This window comes from Marmota monax, unplaced genomic scaffold, assembly GCF_021218885.2.
Source record: "Marmota monax isolate L192 unplaced genomic scaffold, Marmota_monax_Labrador192_F-V1.1 WCK01_AAM20220418_F8-fsc00015, whole genome shotgun sequence".
Taxonomy (NCBI): Eukaryota; Metazoa; Chordata; class Mammalia; order Rodentia; family Sciuridae; genus Marmota; species Marmota monax.
The window spans coordinates 19084940-19106982 of NW_026692194.1; the positions used below are offsets into that span (position 1 = coordinate 19084940).

Genomic DNA, 22043 nt, shown 5'->3' on the forward strand with positions numbered 1-22043 from the left:
CACTTATTGCTGTTACCCAATTATTTTACCCTCACTTTCCTAATTTTTGGGTTTTCATTTTGCTTTAGGTTTTTCTGTGACTGTGGTGCTGGAACACTGTCTAATCCTTGTACATTAGCTGGTGAGCCTACACATGATACAGATACATTATATGACTCTGCTCCACCTATAGAATCTAATACATTGCAGCACAACTGAATTCCTTCCCTAAAGAAAAAGTCCTGCCATTCTAACACCATAACTTAAAAACTTTTTTTGTTTTGTTTTGGAAGAAGATTTAAAATATTTGCCCATGCTACAGGAAGAGACTGTATTAAAAATGGATACACAAGGTCAGTTGACACTATGAAGCTCAAGCTACCAAAAAGAAAGTGGCAATATATTGACTCAGGATCTCAAAGCTGGGTGTTTTAGCATTACTGTGTAAAAGACTTTTGAAGGGACAGAAGTGAAGAAAATAAGCTGCAATTTTGTACAGATACCAACTTCTGAAAAGCTGGTGTTTTTACAACTAGCATTGAATGCAGTCCAATTTGCAGTAGTAATCTTCAATAGACAAGCAGCTTTGTTGCTGCCTTTATGGACATGGGTACCAATTGCTTTTGTAATATGGTAAAAATGTGAGCTAGCACTTCTGCGTTTCTTTTGATTTTTTTTTTAACATGTATTCAGATTGAGAAATATGATTTTAATGCTTTAATCTCATGTAGTTTGTTTTTAATTTCAAGCAAAATCTTATTGTACTTGAATGTGCCCTGTTTTGTTAGCACACCTAGACTTGCTGTAAACTGTACTCATGTCCCAGTATGTACGTTCTTTCTATGAAAGAGAAAACACTAATCTTAAATTATATCCAGCAATGTTTCTGGTATCCTTTAAGAAAAGTTAAGACTATTATTTCCTTCCCTTCCCTGTGCAGCATTCAAAATCACCCCTAGAAAAAGTGAGTGTTTTATTGAGACTTCCTAGGAAGGGATGCACTGTAAAACAAAAAGTATTCTTGTAACTCAGTTTTGTGAAAGGTAAAAACTACTATGTTTTAAAGTACACTTTAGAAAGTCTCTTCAAAACAGTCCTGTATTTGAACTCTGTTCATAGTTTTTTTTTGAACAGTTTAGACAAAACTGCTGGAAATTAAAACAATTTCCTGCATTAAGCTGAGACCAGTATATATATATATATATACAGCCCTATACAGTTTCATAGCTCCCCCTCCCCCATTTATGTGTATTGGTGACAGTGGGTATAAACAGCCTGAAAGTGTATGCATGTACCATAACATCTAGACTTAATATATTGTGGAGTATTCAATAACCATTATGTAGAAGGTAGGTAAGAATTAAAAGGGTTTAATTTCCTAGAAAGAAAATGGAAAAATGGTCATTTTTAAAAAATAAAGTTTATTAGATCATAATGTTGTCTGAATTTACCACCTTTGTCAAGTCAAAGCTTCCAATGTAGTCTATAACTCTTTAATCAAACTCAGCAACTTATGGACAGCTTCAGCATCTAGAGTCGACCTTTCACTAGCCAGGCAAACTTCCCTTAAAATAAAAACAAGAGATTGTTTTTTTTTATTACTTTGTCACAGTGCATCATCCCTCCCTCTAAGAAAATTTAAGGCCAGTTGTGGATCTAAATATAATTACCGAAATAGTCGTAGTGACTGATTCATCTTCTCAAATTCTCTTGCTTTTCTATGTCCCTTTTGAATGACTTCCTCTGGAAGATTAGCAAGCCTTGCTGCATTAAAGCCATAGCTCTTAGGACAAGCTCCCTTAATGAATTTATAGAGGAAGGTAATAGTCTCCTGGCTTGGGTCTTCACACTCATTTTCTACCATGCATGCCTTAAAGAAAAATATTTTATCAGCTATGTTATGTGTTAGCAATTGAAATGTCAGTTGATATCCTCAAAAAAGTGAATAATTTTTGAATAAACAGTTTGCACATACCATATGTCCTAGGCGCACAGCAACATTTTTAGAATATTCTTCTACCAATGAATGATAGTGGGTAGAAAACAATGTACGACACTTTATGGTCTCAGCAAGTTCTTTAACAACTGCATTTGCTATTGCTGTCCCATCAAATGTTGCAGTACCTCTTCCTGTGAAAGTGAAGATATAAACTACATGTTATAAACTGCCTTTTTAATTACAAAGGAATACTACAGGGGAGAGGCCCAGTAAGTACAATAGGTCTGCTTCCCAGCCCTTGGGGAATAAAATTTAAAGAGTACTTCCTATTAGTGAAATAAGCCTTTATTAACAGGGAATCAAAAATCTCTTGCAATATAAGGGATGTCCTTCATATAATCTAGAGAAGTAGGTTTTACATCTTACCTAATTCATCCATAAGCACAAGGGAATGTGCTGTTGCATGTGTAAGTATGCTGGCAGTTTCACTTAATTCAACAAAAAAGGTACTTTCACCTAGAAAAAAGAATTGTATCACGAAGGGATAATTATTTTAAGAATCTTATTACTAGCAGTATGGCATATCCAAACCTACCACAAGCTATTTAATGATTTAAAAGATTCATCCTAAGAAACTATGAAATCCTTAAAACCTAAGTAATGTTAATGTCTGAAGCAATCTGCTTTGTATAACACAAAAAAGAAAAAAAAAATTTTCTTTTACCACCTCCAAGTGAACTGTCAAAGCTTGTGGGAACCAACTCACCTGACATTATTCTATCTGAGGCACCAAGTCTAGTAAACACTCTGTCAACTGGTGTGAGCCTACACACTTCAGCAGGTACATAACAACCCATCTGGGCCATTACAGCTAACAGGCCAGCCTGTGAACATAGAAGGAAAAGGTGTTGAAGTTTCAAAAATTGATATTAACAAGAACCTATACATTACCTTTATTAAGAATCTGAGTCTAGCCCTTTTAAAAAAAAAATCTTCACAATCTTATAATACCTCTATTTATGATAAGCGAGGATTAGAGAGTGTCAACATGCTGAGGACCTCTGGCCTATATACTAATCCCACTACACTAGTGAATCCCAACCTTCTAGGAGCTCCTCAAGACTACTGATGCTTAACCAATCCTGGATCAGGATTGGTTCAGGGAAATGCAACCCCTATTATTTTCTGTAGCCATTTTGGGGGGTTTTCAGGACTTTTTCAAAAAGCTGAAAACTATACATACTGCTGACTCTCAGAGGCTTAACAAACTATTTTTCATTTACAACCTTTTAAAATGTGAAAACAATGCTTGGTCTCTGGCCAACCCCTGACATCTAGAGAATCAAAAAGGCCATCATGCCTTCCCTAAAAAGCAGTTCCCAGTAGTCAGTTGGGTCTTTTACAAGGATTCCTACCAAAAGGTGGGCACTGGCAATGCATGCACTTAAGTGTGTACAAGACCTTGGGTTCAATTGCCAGCACCAAGAACAAATAGAGGAATAAAACCTGCAGTATTTCAAGCGTTCATAATCCTATTCAACCAAGTCAAAGAGCCTCATGACCTAAAACCTACCTCTGTACTTATTTGGTGCTTAGGGTTGAACCCAAGGTCTTACACTTGCTTGTAAAACACACTACAACTGAGCTACAACCCCAGGCGCTTTCTGATATATAAGAATAAGTTACCTGTCTTATGAGTGTAGACTTGCCCCCCATATTCGGTCCTGTAACAAGCACACAATAAGCTTTGCCATTTTCTTTCTCTTCTTCCTCACAGCCTATTAGAATGTCATTAGGAATAAAATCATCTCCAAAAAAAGTCTTCGTAATGCAGGGATGTCGTGAACCTTTAAGCTCTAAGAAAGGGAGAGTGTCTTCTCCTGGTAACAGAATCACTGGGCGACACATAGGACCATCACCACCTTGACTATAGTTAGCCAGACATATTAAGACATCTGTCAAAGAAATAAAAGTGAGACTTCATTTGGGGGGAGTGAGGATCTTGACAGGTAAACTCAGACCCCCACTGGATAGCACAAACCCAGCTTCTTTGAAAAGTCATCAGAAATGCATTTCACTGAGTGGAAATGGTAATGTTTTATAACACTTTAATGAATTAGAAATAACCTGGATTTAGGCCTAAGAATTTTTCCCTTCAAGAGAGTTAAGCTCTAACATCTATACCAGAAGACTGTGAAGAGGCGATGTAATCCTGGGGCTAACATTTTTGGGGGAAGCACAATGTTCTGAGAGTTGGTGTATTAGATATTCAATCTTGGTAGCTAGATCAATTGACCAATTTTAAACACCTGTACTAACGATTTTCAAATTACCTGATTACCAAGTGCAGCATACAACAACAGAAGGATGCTACTTATTCTATATCATTGGATAAAACAGTTTTGTGTGATAAATTTGGGCATGGGTTGGGCAGGGGTTGTAGTTCAGTAGCAGAGTGAATGCTTAAGGTCCTGGGATGGAGCTTTCCACCCCACCCCCACTCCATACATACATACATACATACATACGTACGTACATAACACACACACAATCTGGGAAAACTATGGTTGCTGTTTTTAAGCAAATTTTTTAGAAAACTATAAACCTAAAATATGAGACAAAAAAAATCTCTAGACACATTCATTGGTCATGACATTTTTAAAGATTATCAAATTATAAGTACACAAATCAGGGCTTTTTGGTTTTTTGTACTGGGGATTGAACCCAGGGGTCCTTTACCATCCTGCACCCTTCTAATTAATTTATTTTGAGACAGGGTTCCACTAAATTGCTGAGGCTGGTCTTGAACTTGAAATCATCCTGCCTCAGCTTCACAGAGTCACATGGGATTACAGCAAGCAGGTACCACCACGCCCACCCAAAGCAGGGCTTTTTAAAATCAGGGTAGAATGCATATATAAGGCTCTGGTCATCCCCAGAACTCACAAAAATGCAGTAAAGAAAGCAAGATAATTGGTTAAAGAGAAAAAGGGAAGCTTTGAGTTAAATCACTGTGGGCAACCTTGTCATGTTGCCTAGTGAGGCAAAAATACATGTCAATATATATACCTTGTTAATTAGACTTTGGGATACACAACTAGGACACAGCATTACTAACCAAGTCTGAGCAACAAACTTGTTCAAAGTCTTACCCAACACTGCAATGCACTCTACAGCAGACTGCCAGTCCTTGTAATTTTTATCAAAATTATAGAACAGTCGCCGCATGCAGTCCTTCAATGATATATCTCTGCGTTCTTCAGCATTTATCAGGTTAGCCAACTTCTTCTCAATAGTTTTGGTCCAGTATCGTTTACAGCCCTTCTTGGTAGATTTCAGCTCATATTCTTCTGGCAAATTATGGGTGGTAAAATTCTCTGGAATTTCCAACTGGTAACGATTCCTACCAATCCCCCAATATACTATGGTCCTACAGCCTATTCGATTGCGCTGTTTCTCTAAGTATTCTAAGAGGCTCTGCTCATTTTCTCTTATGTCAGCAAGCGCTTGGTCATAATCAGAGTCAAATCCTGCTTTGGGAGTAATCAGTCCAGTCTTTCGAGCTTTTTCATGGTCAAAGGCTGTATCCCATCGATTCAGTTCTGAAGTCAAATCAGGGAAGCAGCCTTCAGGATTTTTTGTCTGTAGACTAACAACCTGCTTAAGGATTTTGGACTTAAAATCATCAACAACTTCTTCCATAATTCCTATAATTTTACACATTACTTTGAATCCTTCAAGTGCAGAAAGAAAATCAATGATCTTTTTTTTGCTATATGTAGTTTCTTCATACATTATAGCCCTGCTATCAGGGTGGTTCTGGCTCTTCAGGGGAGACCCAACATTATGAATTTTACTCAGTAGCCTCTCAAGATCTGGCAGCTTCTTTAGAAGGTCTGTGACTTCAGAGATTTTGTCAGGCACGACGATGAGGTCTTCTATGGCATTTAGACGGTCATTGATAGCAAAAGGGCTACACAGCGGAGCACAAAGCCACTGTTTTAGAAGTCGTTTACCAAAAATAGTATGGCAAGTATCAATTCTTTCTAGCAGGGTCCCTTCAGTAGAACCATTTGTCCCATTTACAAAAATCTCCAAGTTGTTTAATGTCACTGCATCTAGCACCATTCGTTGATTAGCTTTAGTAAATTTAGCACCAGATCTTGTATTGACCATGTCAGAATCCAAGGGAATATATTCTTCGAAATTAGCCATGGATAAAAGATCCTGATCAATAAGGCATTTTTTGAGGTAGAAGACACAACCACCTAGAGCAGAGAGGGCCAATTCACTTTTTTCTCCTGGTGTCAGCCCAATGGAATCAGACTCTGAGGTCATATCTTTAAGCACCTGGGGCAACATCCCCCCACTGTCCTCATTTAGTTTTTCAGTAAAATAGCCCTCTTCGAGGAGAGTTCTCAAAGTTTTAGCTGCATCCCAAAATTGGGACCCTGGTATCAGACCTTCCTGAAGAGAGGAGGATAATGAACTCTTTAGAATTGTCTTCGTCTCCACTGAGAGATTTCCTTTTTCAAACAAGACTTGTACTGGAGGATAGTGTGCCACTAGAGTCCTAAATCTGGAACAATGACGATCATCTGAAAACTGACCTATGAAAAACTTTCCCAGGGAAGTATCAACAAAGCACACACCATACATGCGTGTGTGGCCAGAAGAATCTTCCTCTTTTTCTTTGAGGCTAAGAAGATATTTACTATAGTTCTCAGAGGGATCACCTTCCAGCACACTATAGGTCTGTGTACCCTTAGTAATGATCCTACAAATTTCTCTCTTCACCACTCTATCATGCTTAGATATATGTGCCATCTTTCGGCATCGTGCCTCCATCATCTCAGGAGTTTCAGTCTGTTCCACTCGTGCTACTTTATAGCCCTTCTGTACCAGGGAATCTGAGTACCGGCCAAATGCAATTTCAGGAAAACCAGAATGGGCCCAGTTGCCTTTCATGAATACCAGTCCCAATTCATTGACTCCAATAAGAGCATCCATGTGATACAGTTCATAAAACTTCCCCACCTTATAAAAGATAACAAGATCAAAGTTCTGAGACTTAATCTGCCACCACTTCCTCATACCAGGAGTACAGGAATTAAGGAAATCTTCAGGCACATAGAGTGTGGATGCATCAAAATCGGGGTGATCAGGCCGCCTCCTATGCTCATCTCTTCTCTTTTCCTTCTTAAGCCATTCTAAAGTTTCATGATACCAGGTAGTGGGGCGACTGCTATTATCACTCTCTCCACTAACATGGGCTTGAGAATCAGAATTTTGAGGAGCAGAGAAAGCACTCAAAGTATTTTTGGTTTCTGATAAAATGCCAGCTGCTCGTTTGGTGGTTGAGGGCATTTCTTTCCTTGAACTTTTCCTTTTAAAAGCACTACTTCCTGTCACCATTCTCTTACGTTTTGGAGCAACTTTGACAGGGCTGTCCAGGCCTTCACTCTCACTATCCCCCACTCCACTGCTTATTTCATCACTGCTTCCTTCCTCCTTAGCATCTGGTTTGAATTCCACATCAGAGCCACCAATGTCACTCTCAGAGTCTGATATGACTCTCCTTTTTTTTACTTGACGGCTACTTCGCCTAGATCCTTCCATCTTAGGCTTCACTTCCTCTTCACTCTCAATTTCATTATCTTCTTCACTCTTATCTGATGCATAAGTTGCACCTACCTGCCAAACAAGGAAAGGTATTTAAAAACAAAGAATTGGGATGTAGCTCAGTAGGAGAGTGCATACATAAGGCCTGGGTTCCAACCTTAGCAACATATAAAATTAAAAATCAAAGTTTGTAAAGTTAACAATACTGCTCTGAAATCTCTCATTATGCTGCAACTTCATACACCTCTAGAAATGAGAAGCTGTTTTCTTCCTCAAGGAATACCTATGTCAGTTTCACCTAACATTAAAACAAGTGTCACACTACAGGATTGATTGCTGTCATGGGAGTTCTATCCTATACAACAAAAATTAAGCTTTAGCATGAACATGTACCAAAGACTAGTAAGTTATATCCTTATTAATAGTCAAGGCTGTAAAAATAATTTTAATTTCCCCCTTATCTGACAGCTTTATTTCAGGATCACCTCTCCTCCTAATAAATAGACATTTTATAAAACCACTTTATGCATTCTCTAGCAAGAAAACAATTAGTAATCTATACTGGTTCTAATGCTTGCTCTTCCACAAACCAGCTATATCATCTTGGGCATGGCACACTGTCCTACCATAGATCTCTTACACATGTAGTAGTATTAGGGTTAACTGTTCTAATTACTATCCATTTCTAAACCTAATTAATGTTGTAATCCCTAACCTCAATCTTAAAATTAAAATACTATGTAAACTTGCTTATTCCCTTTCTCAACTACAAGAAAAAGGAACCGAACAAAATTGAACTTAGTTAGAATCTCCTTTGAGATGCAGCTCATTAATTTCCTATAGAATGATGATCTTGTTTGTTTTAAATTAGCTCTTTGTTCATTTCTTTAATAGTTTTAATTCAGTTGAAACAAATGTTGTATTCCAAGGTTATCTGAAGTCTACTTTTACCAATGCAAGATACAAATAATAATAATAATAATAAAATAAAGCTGGAGGATCTCAAGTTTGCAACCAACCTCCGAAACTTAGTGAGGCCCTAAGCAACTTAGTGAGACTCTGTCTCAAAAAATAAACAAAGTTGGGGATGTGACTTCAGTGGTAAAGTACCCACCCCCCAAAAAAGTATTAGAACTAAAAGCATAAACCTAGAGAATTTTAATTACCATGGCATGACTACACCCTCATATAGAAGCCTACTAGACTCCATGACCAATTTTATGAACATGTCCTTACTGTTCCTTTCTACTTAACAAAACATACTACCTCTTATAACATATGCTTTGTCCTGCTAGCAGACTTTAAAAAAGGACACTAGTAGTTGAAATTCTATGTAACCTAACCTAACCTCCCAGGAAAGTACAGAAATGTGTGTATTTATGTGTGCACACTGCACGCACATGCATGTGTGTAACTTCTAAACTGGGTATATCAGATGTCTATAATCCCAGCAACCAGGAGGCTGAGGAAAGAGGATGGCAAATTCAAGGCCAGCCTCAGCAACTTGGCAAAACTGTCTCAAAGTAAAAAAACAAACAAACAAAAAGGCAAAGAGATAGCTCAGTGGTAAAGGGCCCCTGGGTTCAATCCCCAGTACCAAAGAAGGAATTATCACATTAGTATATCCCTCCCCCTACCATTTCCCCATCACCCTTTTAACAGAAATAACAATTAAATGTAATATCCCACCTCCATCTCTTCCTCCTCTTCTGGCTCTGAGGGCTCATCACAAACTGCCAATTCAAGCCTCTCAGCCTTGTCTTTATTTAAGGCTTCATCTGCACGTTGCATTGCTCTGAGTATTTCAGGCTTTGAACTGTAAAAATGGCCTCCCTTCTGGGCCTCCTTTGATTTTGAACCTAAAATGGATTTATTAAAAAAAAAAGAAAGAAAGAAATGTATTTATAAATAAGAATTTACTGGACAGTTGGCTCAATTACAACATTTGCCCAAATGAACAAGAATGACAACAATCAGCTAGGTGTGGTGGGGTGCTCCCCTAATCCTAGTTAATTGGCCTATAGTTCTGGGCCAGCAGGGGAAATGTATAATTAGCAAGACCATGTCTCAAAAGAAGGGCTGAGATGTGATTTAGTGATTAAGCATTTGCCTTAGCATACACAAGACCCTGGGTTCAATCCCAAGTACTATTAAAAAAGAAAAAAAGAATGGTAACAATCCAGTATAATTTTTAATGTTCCATTATTCACAGGAAGAAAATTTTCAGGCGAAAACTAACAATGAAATTGAAATCCCCAACTTTACCTCCTTAAAGTCACCCTGTTGGGTTACCAAGGACCTCTCATTTAAAAGTCAATCTTCTAATGCTTTTAAGACCAGACCAATGCCCTAAACAGGCATGGGACACCTCTTTATGTAAAGCAAGACCTGTACATGTGGTCTGAGAGGCAAAGATAGTCAGATCCCACATATTTAAATAAAATAAATGAATAATCAAATTAACTGTAAAGGGCCTACCATTTTGGGACTGTAATCCGGTTCACACTATGAATATATTTAAAGCATGGTGGTGCACAACATTAATTCCAGTGGCTCGGGAGACTCGGGCAAGAAAACGGCAAGTTCAAAGCCAGCCTCAGCAACTTAGACCCTGTCTCTAAATAAAAAAAAAATTTTAAAGGGGGCTGGGATAACTTTATCCCATGCCCCTGAGTTCAATCCTTGGTACTCCCAAAAAAATCTGTTTTAAAGTAAAATCTTTCCACGTGGCCAAAACAGCACCTAAACAGGAATTGTTTTTCTCTCATGTAAAATTCATTTCACAGGGCTTGGGGTGTGGTTCAGTGGTAGAACACTTGTCTAGCCTTATATGAGAGGCCCAGAGTTAAATCCCTAGTGCCACCAAAAAACAGTTTCATTGTAATATTAAATGACACTTCTATCCACTCAGCAAAAGGTTAGGTACAGAGGATCACAAATATTATAAATTATTTCTTTCCCAAGGGACACAGCTAGAAATGGAAATGTCTCTGTTCTTATAATCATTATTGGGAAGAAGAAAAAAAAAACTCAAATGTCTGAATCAAACATATCCAAAACATAGTATTTCAACAGAACAAGCAACTTTTACATGTTACCTAAGACAAACTAAAGCTACAATTTCCCATCTCTCTCTCTCCCTTTTTCTTTTTTTAAACATTTTTATTAGTTGCTGATGAATTTTTAAATTCTGTTTATTTATTGATTTGTATGTGGTGCCAAGAATCGAACCCACATGCTAGGCAAACGCTATACCATTGAGCCACAATTCCAGCCCTCTTTTTTTCTATTTGGTACTAGGAATTGAACCCAGGGGCACTTTACCACTGAGCTACATCCCTAGCCCTTCTTATTTTGAGATAGGGGCTTGCTAAGTTGCTGAGGCTTTCCACAAACTTGGGTGATCCTCCTCCCTCAGCCTCTAGAATTGCTGGAATGATAGGCATGCACTACTGTGCCCAGCTCATTTCCCCAATTTTCAGAAGAGGTTCACTAAAGGTATGAGCAAGATAAACTGGATAGTGAATCTTAACTTTTCCCAAAATGCTTAATGCAGCTTCACTCCCACCCCCTCCAGTCCCCCCAACCTATCTAGAGATAAAATTGTTCCAGAGAACACTTGATACAATCTCTACAAATCTAAGACAAAAATTCAACAAAAAAAAGGCAAACTATTTTTCACCCATGCCTCTCAAGTGATTAATATGCATGTACTGAAACAATGCTATCTTTTTTTAAAAAACTAGTGTTAAGAGTTTTGGACCTGGGACCTTGTGCATGCTAGGTAAACCAAGCTACATCCCCAGCTCAGCAACTGATAATTTTAAAAGGCAAAGAGCAGGGCTGGTGGTATACTCAGTGGTACAGTGCTTGCCTTGCACACATGAAATATTGGGTTCAATCCCTAACATATCACATGCAAGCCTCAACCTATCGCATGCATCACACACAGGGCAAAGAACACTATGTACAGGAATAATTTTATAAAATAATGACAACATAAATGTTAACATTTTCTTGATCTCTTTTTAAGTCATTCAGCACAGACTTTTTTAAAAGCTCAAAACTATTCCTGAAGAAACCTCATTTAATGTATGAGTAAAGTATCAGGAAATAATTTACTTTGGTCAGTTGGCCAAGTCTATAGAACAAATTAGAGAAGACAGAATCAAAATTTCCTGATTCTCCACCCATTCTCTATACATCTTTAGCTATCTTCAATCTCCTCCACCTTCTGTAAGATGAACACATGAACAAAGGTTTTGATTCCTAGGTATCTCTGGGAAATCTACCCTCATTCTGATTCTACAGAATGGAGCTAAACAACATATTAAATTGTCTGAAGATCAAAGACAAGGATTTGTTCATGCCCTACTGTATAGTGGGCAATATTCTGAAATCATATTTTGTATGCACAGTATATACTAAGGGTACACCAAGTAAGGCTAACTATGCAGGACTGCTTACGTGCGATAAAGCTTGGCCTTGGGAAAAAGTTATGGTTCTAGAATTTTGGTGTAAAACTCAACTCAGATGTGCTCGTGGATGACAATTTTGAAGGCTAGTGTGCATCTCTGTCATAAAAAATGTCACTGATCTATGCCTTATATCTGTTCACATTATCTGTGTTTTAATAGGTTCCTTCAAGATGGTGCAGTTTACCTTTCTGTTTGAATTTCCTTTTTTGGTTACTAATTTCAATGAGATTATTTTCCCTTTAAAAGCTTTTAACTGCTGTAACTCATCCTAGTACAGAAATAAAAATCCCAAACCAGGTGTGATGGCACATTCTATGATCCCAGCGACTTAGGAGGCTGAGTGAGGCAGGAGGATTACAAATTCAAAACCAGCCAAGGCAAGTTAGTGATACCCTGTCTCAAAATAAAATAAAAATATAGGCAGTGATAGAGTGCTTGCCTGGCATGCATAAAACCCAGGGTTTAATCCCAAATACTGCCAAAAACAAAACAAAACAAAATCTTGGCTAAAAACAAAACTCTCTCATGTGCACGCACACATCCCCAACAATGACTCTTACCTGTATATGGCTTTAATAGCCTTTTGCTAACCCAGCCCCTTGTTGGGCTGTCATCAAAAAACTGTACATGAACACGGACTGATTTCCCTTTCTCGCGGATGAATGTTCCATCAAAGGGGTGGTTGTAAACCAGGCAAGGCCACCAGGGATAACCCTCCATCTTGGCCCAGACCAAATCACCTGGTGAGAAGTCACAAGAACTGTTGCCAAAAGAAAATACATGAGTTAGTTAATATTGAATTACTTCAAAGGCAATTACCTACAAATAAAAAGTAAAATAAAACTAATATGATGCTTTTTTTTAAGTTTTAAGACGTAGACAAATACAAAAAATTCTGGTATTGAAGTAAGAAACTACTTCTCAGAATCAAAGTTTCAAAACTCTGAGAAGTCTTAGACAAACACAAACACAAAAAATTCTGGTATTAAAGTGAGAAGCCATTTCTCAGAATCAAAGTTCAAAAACCATGAAAGAGCCAGGCCCAATGGTGCAAGCCTAAAATCCCAGCAGCTCAGTAAGGCTAAGGCAGGAGGATCACAAGTTCAAAACCAGCCTCAGCAACTTAACGAGATCTTGTCACTAAATAAATAAAGATCTGTATATGTTTCTCAATGGTTATGCACCCCTGTGTTCAATCTCTGGCTGAAAAAAGCAAACTACGGAAGAGTTCTGATAAAATGATGTTGGCAGGGTAAAGACACAGACTTCATTAATATAAAACATACCTTTAGCTAATATATTATATAACATTAGACTCTGCTTAGAATCTGTTTCCAGTTAAGCACTTACATATTCCAAACACTCCAGAAGCTACCTAGCATTCTACCATCCTCTATCTCCTAGTTCTATGGAAAAACTGAAGTCAATAAATGCCCAATGTGCCAAAAACAGTGAATATATAAGCCTACAAAATTAGAAAACATACATTCTTCATAACAGCCAACTTACAGCCAGACATAATGCATACACCTATAATCCTAGCTACACTAAAGGCTGAGGTTCAGAGGTCAATCCAGACAACCTGATGAGACCTGTCTCAAAATTTAAAAAGGGGAAGTGGGTTGGGAATATACCTCAGTGATAGAGCACTTGCCTATCATGTTTGAGGCCCTGGGTTCAATCCCCAGGATGGCTGATGAGGGTAAGGCATGACAATGATTTAGCCATGAAGGCTCTTCTTTGAGAGGAAGGAACAGGGAAAAAGCAAAGAATCTAGGTAAGAAACTATAAAAGAGGCCCACAGTAATGGAAAGGCCACAAACAGATGATAATCACTAAGTGTATTAAACACCAAGATTTTCTGGACCTGCTTAGAGGTCTTTATTGAAGAACTATGAAATTAAAATAAGCACATTACTAACAAAATTTTTCACACTTCTGAAAAGCAGACAGTTGACACAACATGATTTAGACCCAATTATGAAAACAATATTTATTTCTCCAAAAATCTGAGTGTAGAGCTAGGGTTATGTATAACTCAGTGAAAGTACATTCCAGGCTCTGGACTCAATTCCCAGTTCAAAGAAAACAAAGTAGAAAAAAAGGGGGAAGGGGCCACATAAATACAGAAACAGAAAACTTCAGGCTAGAATAATTAGAAGAGACCTAAGGCCAGATATATGATTTCAGCTTATATCCTTCTCAGGAGCCTGTGCAAGTTTATGAATATTGCCTGCCTCAACATTTAGGTTATCTTCAACAGAAAGCTTTGCCTTCACAATTCAAAACTCTACCTTAGCTCTGTTTCCTCCTAACATATCAGTTAACAAGGAAAACAAAAACAAAACCTACTATCGCCACATGGAATACTATGTTCCCAAGCTTCTTTGTGCAGTTTTATAAAATAATTTTTTTCCCCTAAGCTGTACCGCTTTATTCTACTGCTAAAGAATCTGAAACCTGCCAGTTAACTTCTGAAACATTAGCCAGACAGAGCAAATAAATGGCAATGAACACATCTCACCACATGAAGCATATTTCAGGCTTCAAATGTGTATTGATGAAGCCATATTTTTCTGAAAGAAGGAAGGGTTTAGTCACTGGAGCTGGGTGCAGTGAAGCACACCTATAATCCTAGGGGCTAAAGAGGCTGAGGCAGGAGGATCATGAGTTCAAAGCCAGCCTCAACAATTTAGCAAGGCCCTAAGCAACTCAGGAAGACCTTGTCTCAAAATAAAATACAAAATGGGGCTGGGGATGTGGCTAAGTGGTTGAGTGCCCCCAAGTTCAATCCCTGGTACCCCCACTCCTGCAAAAAAAAAAAAAAAAAAAAAGACAGTCATTAGTTCAAGCCTGTCTGCATAACTTAATGGCAAGTAAATTCCTTTAGAAATGGAAACTACAGTAAGGTTTTGGTGTGTATACAGTGCAGCTTTAACCTGATGACGGGCCAGGAGGAGGCAGTTCTCCCCTTGGTGTGTTGAAATTTTAAAATACCCAAGAGTTAGGCACTGAGACCAAATATGGACTGAGGTTTACAAAGTGTTCTTGGTCCCTAAAACTGAAAATGATTATGTGTACGAGACTTTCTCTCCCTCCTCCCTGTCTGAACTTAGTTATGTAAACTAAGGACCAAAGAGGGACCCAACTGGACAGTAGCTATTTCATTTTGCACATGTCTACAGGGTTAGAAATGGAGTTAATGCATCAGAGATTGACAAAAATACACTTCTTAGGGTTGGATACCTCAGTGGTAGAGCTCAATATGCACAGAGCCCTGGGTTTGATCCCCAGCACCATAAAAGAACTGCATTTTTGGTTGTTGCTGTGTTGCCCTGGCTAGTGGCTAGAACTCCTTCCCAGCTCATTGGCCTCCCACCTCAGCCTCAGTCCCAGAGTTGAGACTACCATGCCCCCACAAAAAAACATACTTTTCTTTGCAGTATTGAGGACTGAACCCACGTGTACCGTACCAGTGAACTACATCCCTAGCTTTTTTTATTTTATTTTGAGACAGGACCACCAGACCTGGCAAGAATGTACATCTTGATGGTTTACTTCAAGTTTTCCCTAAACCTGGTGAAATTCTATTTAAATTCTATTTTGCCTATTATGAAAGGCAAAAAAGATTGTCACAGCAGCTTCTGAAAAAATTAAATGACCTGAGCAAAAATGTGAGATTGACAAACCTTCCTCATAAAATTCCTTTGTATCCTCAATTAAGAGTGACTCAGGGCTGGGGTTGTGGCTCAGAGATAGAACGCTTGCCTAGCATGCACAAGCACTGAGTTGGATCTTCAGCATCACATAAAAATAAAGATATTGTGTCCACCCAAGACTAAAAAATAAGAAAGAGTGACTGACAGCTGGACACAGTGGCACACGCTTATAATCCCAGCAGCCCAGAAGGCTGAGGCAGGAAGAGCAAGAGTTCGAAGCCAGCCTTAGCAAAAGCCAGGAACTAAAGCAACTTGGTGAAACACCATCTCTAAATAAAATACAAAATAGGGCTGGGGATGTGGCTAAGTGATTGAGTGCCCCTGAGTTTAATCCCCGGTACCTCCTGAAAGAGTTGACTCAGTCAGGCCAGGCAAAGTGGCACACACCTGTAATTCCACAGCTCCAGAGGCTCAGGAACTTAATGAAGCCCCAGTACCAAAAACAAAACTAAACAAAACAAAAAACAGCCTAGGAAACAGTGGGTTACAAGCCAAAAAGAGAAATCAAGCAACTTAATAAAACTAAAGATTCAAACATGTCTCAAAATTTTTCTTTAATCAACATGTGTGTATGTATCTGTGTGCATACCTGTGTATATTCTGCTGGGGATCAAGCCCAGGGCCTTGAGCATAGTAGGCAAGCACTCTATCCCTCAGCAACATCCCCAGCCTCTATTGTGCGATTTTCAAAAGTCCAAAATAAATGGAACATATTTTAATATTTGCAAGTATTGGGATTTTTCTTCTTTCTGGGGCAGGGGTGCGGGGGTGGTATGCCTCCTGACTCAGTCTCCTGAGCTGCTGGGATTACAGGTGTGTGCTACCCCATTAATATTTGGATTTTTCTATCAACACTACATACTGATATATGTAAATATAATATAAAATAGGATCAGAGTTGGAATTTGCTAGGAAGTGAAATCTAATCTGCTATATATACTCACTCGTAAGAGCCCAAACAATCTTGTAAAGTCAGAGAACTGTAAAACTGGCTCTCTTAAAACTTATTTCTCTTTATCAGTCTTCTGTTAACTTTACTGTAGTTTAATATCTGGCTACATTTTCAGCCAATCCTAATATCTTTCTCTTTTCATTTAACTAGAATGTATTAATATGGATTGTCTTAGTCCTATGCAAAGTAAACAAGTGGAAAATATCAAAGCCAAAGTCAACTCACAACCCCCAAGTAATTATAAAATACCTTGATTCATCCGGAAGCCCAAGATGAAATGCAAAACATTAAAATTATCTTATGATATAAATAAGATTACATTGTGATTTTACAAAATTTTTTTTAGAGTCATAATTTATCTTAAAAAGTTTTTGGTATGCTTGGGATTTTAAAGATAGGAAAGGGGAAAAGCTAACAGCTCAAAAAAAATTTTAAAAGCTTTTAAGCTTTCATATTCCAGCATGATGGTGTACACTGTGATCCTAGCGACTTGGGAGGCTGAGACAGGAGGATAGTTTACAGCCAGCCCCAGCAACATAGCAAGGGCCTAAGCAACTCTGTGAGACCCTGTCTCTAAATAAAATATTTTAAAAGGGCTGGGGATGTAGCTCAATGGTTAAGAGTCCCCCAAAAGAATAAGCTTTCATTTTTTTCTTTCTTTTTTTTTTTTTTTGTGTGTGTGTGTGGTGCTGGGGATCAAACCCAGGGCCTTGTTCATACAAGGCAAGCACTCAACCAACTGAGCTATAATCCCCAGCCCAAGTGAACTTTCAGATAAAATAATCAAAATCAATTTTTAAAAAGTTGCTAAATCTTGAGTCCACAATCCAAATATTTCTGTAAAAGGTTTAAAGTTTACTCTCATTATATAATAAGTGTGATATTATTTGGAATATATTGCTATAAATATTTTAACCATGTAAATTCTCAGGAAAAATACCTACAACTGGTACATACAAAAAGATTTTTTTTTGTGCCAGGCACAGTGGCATCCACCTGTAACCCCAAGAACACTGGAGGCTGAGGCAGGAAAATCTCAAGTTCAAGGCCAGCCTAAGCAACTCAGTGAGACTGTCTCAGAATTAAAAGGGCTGGGGATATGGCTCAGTGGGTAAAGTGCCTCTGGGTTCAAGTGGCAGTACCCCGCCCCCCAAAAAAGATTTTTTTGCATTCATCAGCCATAATAGTTGTCACTGAATTGAGATCCTGAGAAATAAACTAGCTAAGATTTGCTCAGAAGCCAGATTTAAGGGGTCAGAAGGCTTGCATATTGCTATTATGACCTTGCTAAACTACAGAAAAACAAAGTATTAAGAAACAGGCCCAGCTGGGCACAGGTGACACACGCCTATAATCCCAGGGGCTCAGGAGGTTGAGACAGGAGAATAGTGAACTCAAAGCCAGCCTCAGCAAAGGCAAGGTACTAAGCAACTCAGTGAGACCCTGTCTCTAAATAAAATACAAAATAGGCTGGGAATGACTCAACGTTATATTCCACAATTTCAGTTCACCAAAAGATGCCACAAATTAAAGGGACCATTCAGGATGGAAGATATCTGCATTGCACATAACTGATAAGGTGGTAGGGAAGAATGGAAAAAGACTTTCACAAACATTAAAAGATGCCCAACATTTTAAAGCTTTCAACCAACTCTCAGAACAAATAGAAATGTCTTTGCAGACCTCATCAGTCTATTGATTGGACCCCTGATATCTTCTCCAAGCTCTGTTCTCCTTCCTTCATTCCACCCATAATTTGAAGGTTCTCTTTCACAGCCAGATTCCCACTCTGGTCCAAGACATAATCTGGCTGGCCCTGTTTGCCCTTCTGGTTTCATTTTACAGAGCTCTGCTTGAGTTCCAGGTCAGCTTCTTCGCTTGTCCTGTTCACCGTTTCATACAGGATCCACAATGCCTAATATTGTGCTTGGTAGAGTAGGTACATGAATATTTGTTGAAATAAAGGGCAAATCTTTAAATGCCCATCTCCTGTTTCTCCATCATGGGAGATCAAGTATATACAATCTTGAATGTAGACCTCAAAAAATAAAAAATAAATTCTGTGCAACACATATGTGAAGTACAATTTACAATAAATGACCAAGCACAGATATGCATGCCTGAAATCCTGGTGACTCGGAAGGCTGAAGCAGTTCAAAGCCAGTCTCAGCGACTTAGTATGGCCCTAAGCAACTAAGCTAGACCCTGTCTCAAAATTTTTTAAAAAGGCTGGGGATACTGCTCAATGGTTAAGCACCCGTGGATTCAATCCCTAGCGTGCGTGCACACACACACACACACAAAAAAAAAAAAAATCACAAGCCAATAAATGTAATCTTTTAGTTTGGATGCCAGAGGAATCAACTCATGCTTGAATAATCAGCACATCATGCATTTTTCCCATGAAGAGCCATGGTGGATGATAACTGTTTCCCACAAGTAGATTCTACTAATACAAACTATAAGATTGGTTTGCTTTTGAGGTGCTGGGGATGACACGAAAGGTCTTGCACTCTAGGCAAGTGCTCTACCACTGACCTACACCCCAGTCCACAACTTATATTTAAACAGCTGGAAAGGGTCACTTAGGAGGATAATCCTGGACTGGTATTGTAGATCAAGTGGTTGAGCACTTAAGCGCTTGCCTAGCATGTATTAAGACCCCAAGTTCAACCCCCAGCACCGCAAATACATAAATAAATAAAAATTAAAGAGCTCAAATATTAAAAACATAAATAAAAGGGTAAAATTTTTTTTGGTGGTCACTCCTGTAATCCTGGCGATTCAGAGGCAAGAGCAGGAGGCCAGCCTCTGCAAATTGGCAAGATTCTATCTCAAAAAAAAATTAAATTAAAACAGGACCGGAATGAAGCTCAGCAGTAAAGCGCCCCTGGGTTTAATCCCCAGTACCGAAAATAAAGAGGGTAACTGAGGCCCTGGAATCGACCCCCACCACCACACAAAAGAATATTGCTGTATTAGACTTTAAAAAACCTGAGAATTCCTGTAGGACATCTTAAACAGAACATTTGAAATCAATACGCAGAACCACTAACTAGCTCTCTGATCCTCAATTGTTTCTAAGCCTTCATTTCTTCATCCGTTCAAACGTCTACCATTACACTTTGTGGCTAACAGTCTCTGTTATACAGCAAAAGCGAGCTTTTCAAAATGTCGCCCGCCGTCCCAATAAAAGACCAGCCAAGCACTGGTACAGCACCGAACTACCCAGAAAGCGAAGAGGCCACCTCCGGGCGGACTCCCCCACAGCCGCGTCCACACATTCTTGCCAAGCAAGGCCCACCATCAACTCCGAAATTAGGTGCTCTACCCTCCTATGGAATCGGGCTTCAAAACTAACTATTTTTTAAAGTAACGTCTTTTTCACTCGACACGAACTTCCACGTGCTCCAGAACAGCTTCTTGCCATTTTTATTTGTGTCTGTGCATAAGCTGTCCACCTACGAGAGAACCCTGCGGGATCCCAGCTCTGGAAGCCCTTCACACCCTGCCCCGCCCTCCCAACCTCACTCTACCCAATCAGGCCCCTCGGGCCGCAGGACACGCCCCCGGCGCTCATCCAGCTTCCACCCCTCACTCCCCGCCTCTCCCGGCTGAGGGCCAGCAGACCCCAGGGCGTCTAGGTATGGGGGGGCTCTTATCTACACCTAACCATCTCCAGGATCCCCAAGTCTCTGTTCCAGCTCTGAACTAGAAAACTTCTCGCGCTACATACTTTGCAACCCTAGCCTCACAGCTGCGGGCGTCCGACCTCCTGGCAGGCATCCCTCCTCCCCTCCCCCGCGCCGCGCACCAGGCGAGCAAAGCGCCTTTCTCCTCCGGCCCCACCCCCGTACTCCCATCTCCCTCATCTCCTCCCAACCCCGAGCTTCGTGCAGCTGCTCTTCCTCCCCCAGCCCCCAGCACAGTGAAAAGGGTCCAAAGTCTTCCTCCAAAGTCTTAACTCTGCGCGCCTCCCCACCAACCTTTCCTCCAGCAGACTTATCTCCTCCTATGCTGTTTACAAACTACACTCTCCCTAAGTGCTACAAACGCAACCCCTGAATTCTAGATTCCGTAGGCCCAGCTCCTCCGAGTCCCGGAACAGGCCACACAGCCGCCCTGCCCCCGAGCCCCAGCGACCAGCCTCCCAAGAGCTCAGGGCCCCACCTCCGCCCCGCTACCTGGCCGGGACTGCGGGCGCTGCCGACCTCCGCAGCCTTCCGTTGAGGTTCTTCGCCTCAGGAGGCGACGCGGAGGACCCCAAGGGCCTGTGCCCAGGCCCAGCCTCGCTCCGGGCCACATCCCCGCCAGGGGAAGGGGAGGCCCGGGTAGCCGCCGCAGCAGCACCGCCGCTTTCGCGTGAGGCCCTGGTAGGGGCCTTGTTGGCATTATTCAACGCTGGAGACTTGGGGAAGAAGCTGTATAGGGTGCTTTGTCGCGACATAGCGACGGTAGGCGAGGCCCAACCGTTCTACGGGCGGATCGCTTAAAGACTCCGCATCCACCGCGCGGCTCCGGCTGGCGGGAAATCTCGGGGGGAGGCGCGTTCAGCCTTAGGGACCCTGGCCCGGGGGGCCAATCGGCAGACGCGCCGGCGTGCGTGGAAGGCGTGAGCGCCAGGAGCCGCCCCCGGGCGCGCGACAACGCGAGATGGGGAGGGAAAGGCACGCCCCGCAGAGGAGCGCGGGCTCTGACGTGAGCAGGGGGGGTCCCTGCTGGCCCCGCCCTCGCGCCTCGGGGCTGGCGCAGACTGGATCTCTCCGGCCCAAAGTCAGCTGTCGCTGTGGGTCCGAAAGACGTCCTTTTCTGGAACGGAAATGGGCGAGCTGGAGCGGTGCAGTAGCGTACACCAGGGGCGCCTGATCGGCTTGGGACTCCAAGCAAAGCCAGGCGGCAGGAAGGGGCGCTGGCGCGAACCGCCTTCTGGCGCTAGCTAGCAAGAAAACCTTCCGGTGGGACTAAGATTAGGGGGCTGTCTGTTGAACCCTGACGCAAAGAAAAGACCTGCTCCAATTTTAGATCAAATTAAAGCAAGCTTGCATTTGTGAACACAAAGAAAGCTGATCAGAAACTCTTCTCTCCTAACATGGGCTGGAGACCAGCCCCCCAGCTCTCCAGGAAAACGGTTTTATAGCACAAAAAGTTGCAAAGGGGGGTGTCTTGAGAACCTACAGTTAACAGGATTTTGATAAGCATAATACAAAGGCAGATAGTAGACTAATGATCTACATTGCATGGTATATTTCAAGGTAGGGAGTAAATTCAGATCCCAACATTAGAATTTATGAGGTGCTGCTGAGGTTTCAGAGAGGGTTGTTATCTGGTGAAGGGGTTGTGGGGGAGCCAGGATT

General features: G+C 40.6%; 2 protein-coding genes across 8 annotated transcripts in view; one reads left to right on the forward strand and one right to left on the reverse strand.

Moving 5' to 3' along the window:
* Positions 1-1414, forward strand: part of Fbxo11 (F-box protein 11) — an 84369-nt gene extending 82955 nt beyond the window's left edge. For all 4 annotated transcript variants that reach the window (XM_046424612.2, XM_046424622.2, XM_046424632.2 and 1 more), the window contains exon 23: positions 69-1414. In XM_046424612.2, the coding sequence (XP_046280568.1) occupies positions 69-198 (130 nt within the window). In that variant the 3' untranslated portion in view covers positions 199-1414. The remainder of the gene's footprint in view (positions 1-68) is intronic.
* On the reverse strand, positions 1381-21288 carry Msh6 (mutS homolog 6). 4 transcript variants are annotated; one of them, XM_046424597.2, is made up of 10 exons: positions 20901-21286; positions 12579-12778; positions 9230-9399; positions 5071-7612; positions 3605-3873; positions 2685-2802; positions 2345-2434; positions 1955-2109; positions 1650-1849; positions 1381-1544 (listed from the first exon to the last, which is right to left on the reverse strand). In XM_046424597.2, the coding sequence occupies exons 1-10, from the start codon at positions 21134-21136 to the stop codon at positions 1463-1465; spliced, it is 4062 nt and encodes a 1353-aa protein (XP_046280553.1). In that variant the 5' UTR covers positions 21137-21286; the 3' UTR covers positions 1381-1462. The 4 variants fall into 4 exon arrangements, with proteins under 4 accessions (XP_046280553.1, XP_046280545.1, XP_058429256.1 ...); XM_046424589.2 differs by having other exon boundaries at positions 20874-21285; XM_058573273.1 differs by having other exon boundaries at positions 20885-21081.
* Positions 21289-22043: the final 755 nt, after the last annotated feature.

Bases quoted from the DNA above. Each gene is read 5' to 3' on its own strand.
- Msh6 (XM_046424589.2), bottom strand. From the start codon at position 21,136: ATGTCGCGACAAAGCACCCTATACAGCTTCTTCCCCAAGTCTCCAGCG. The intron at 2,803-3,604 runs GTAACTTATTCT...CTATGTTCACAG, and splicing joins AGTCTACACTCATAAGACAG to GCTGGCCTGTTAGCTGTAAT. The intron at 1,850-1,954 runs GTATGTGCAAAC...TTTTTCTTTAAG, and splicing joins CTGTGCGCCTAGGACATATG to GCATGCATGGTAGAAAATGA.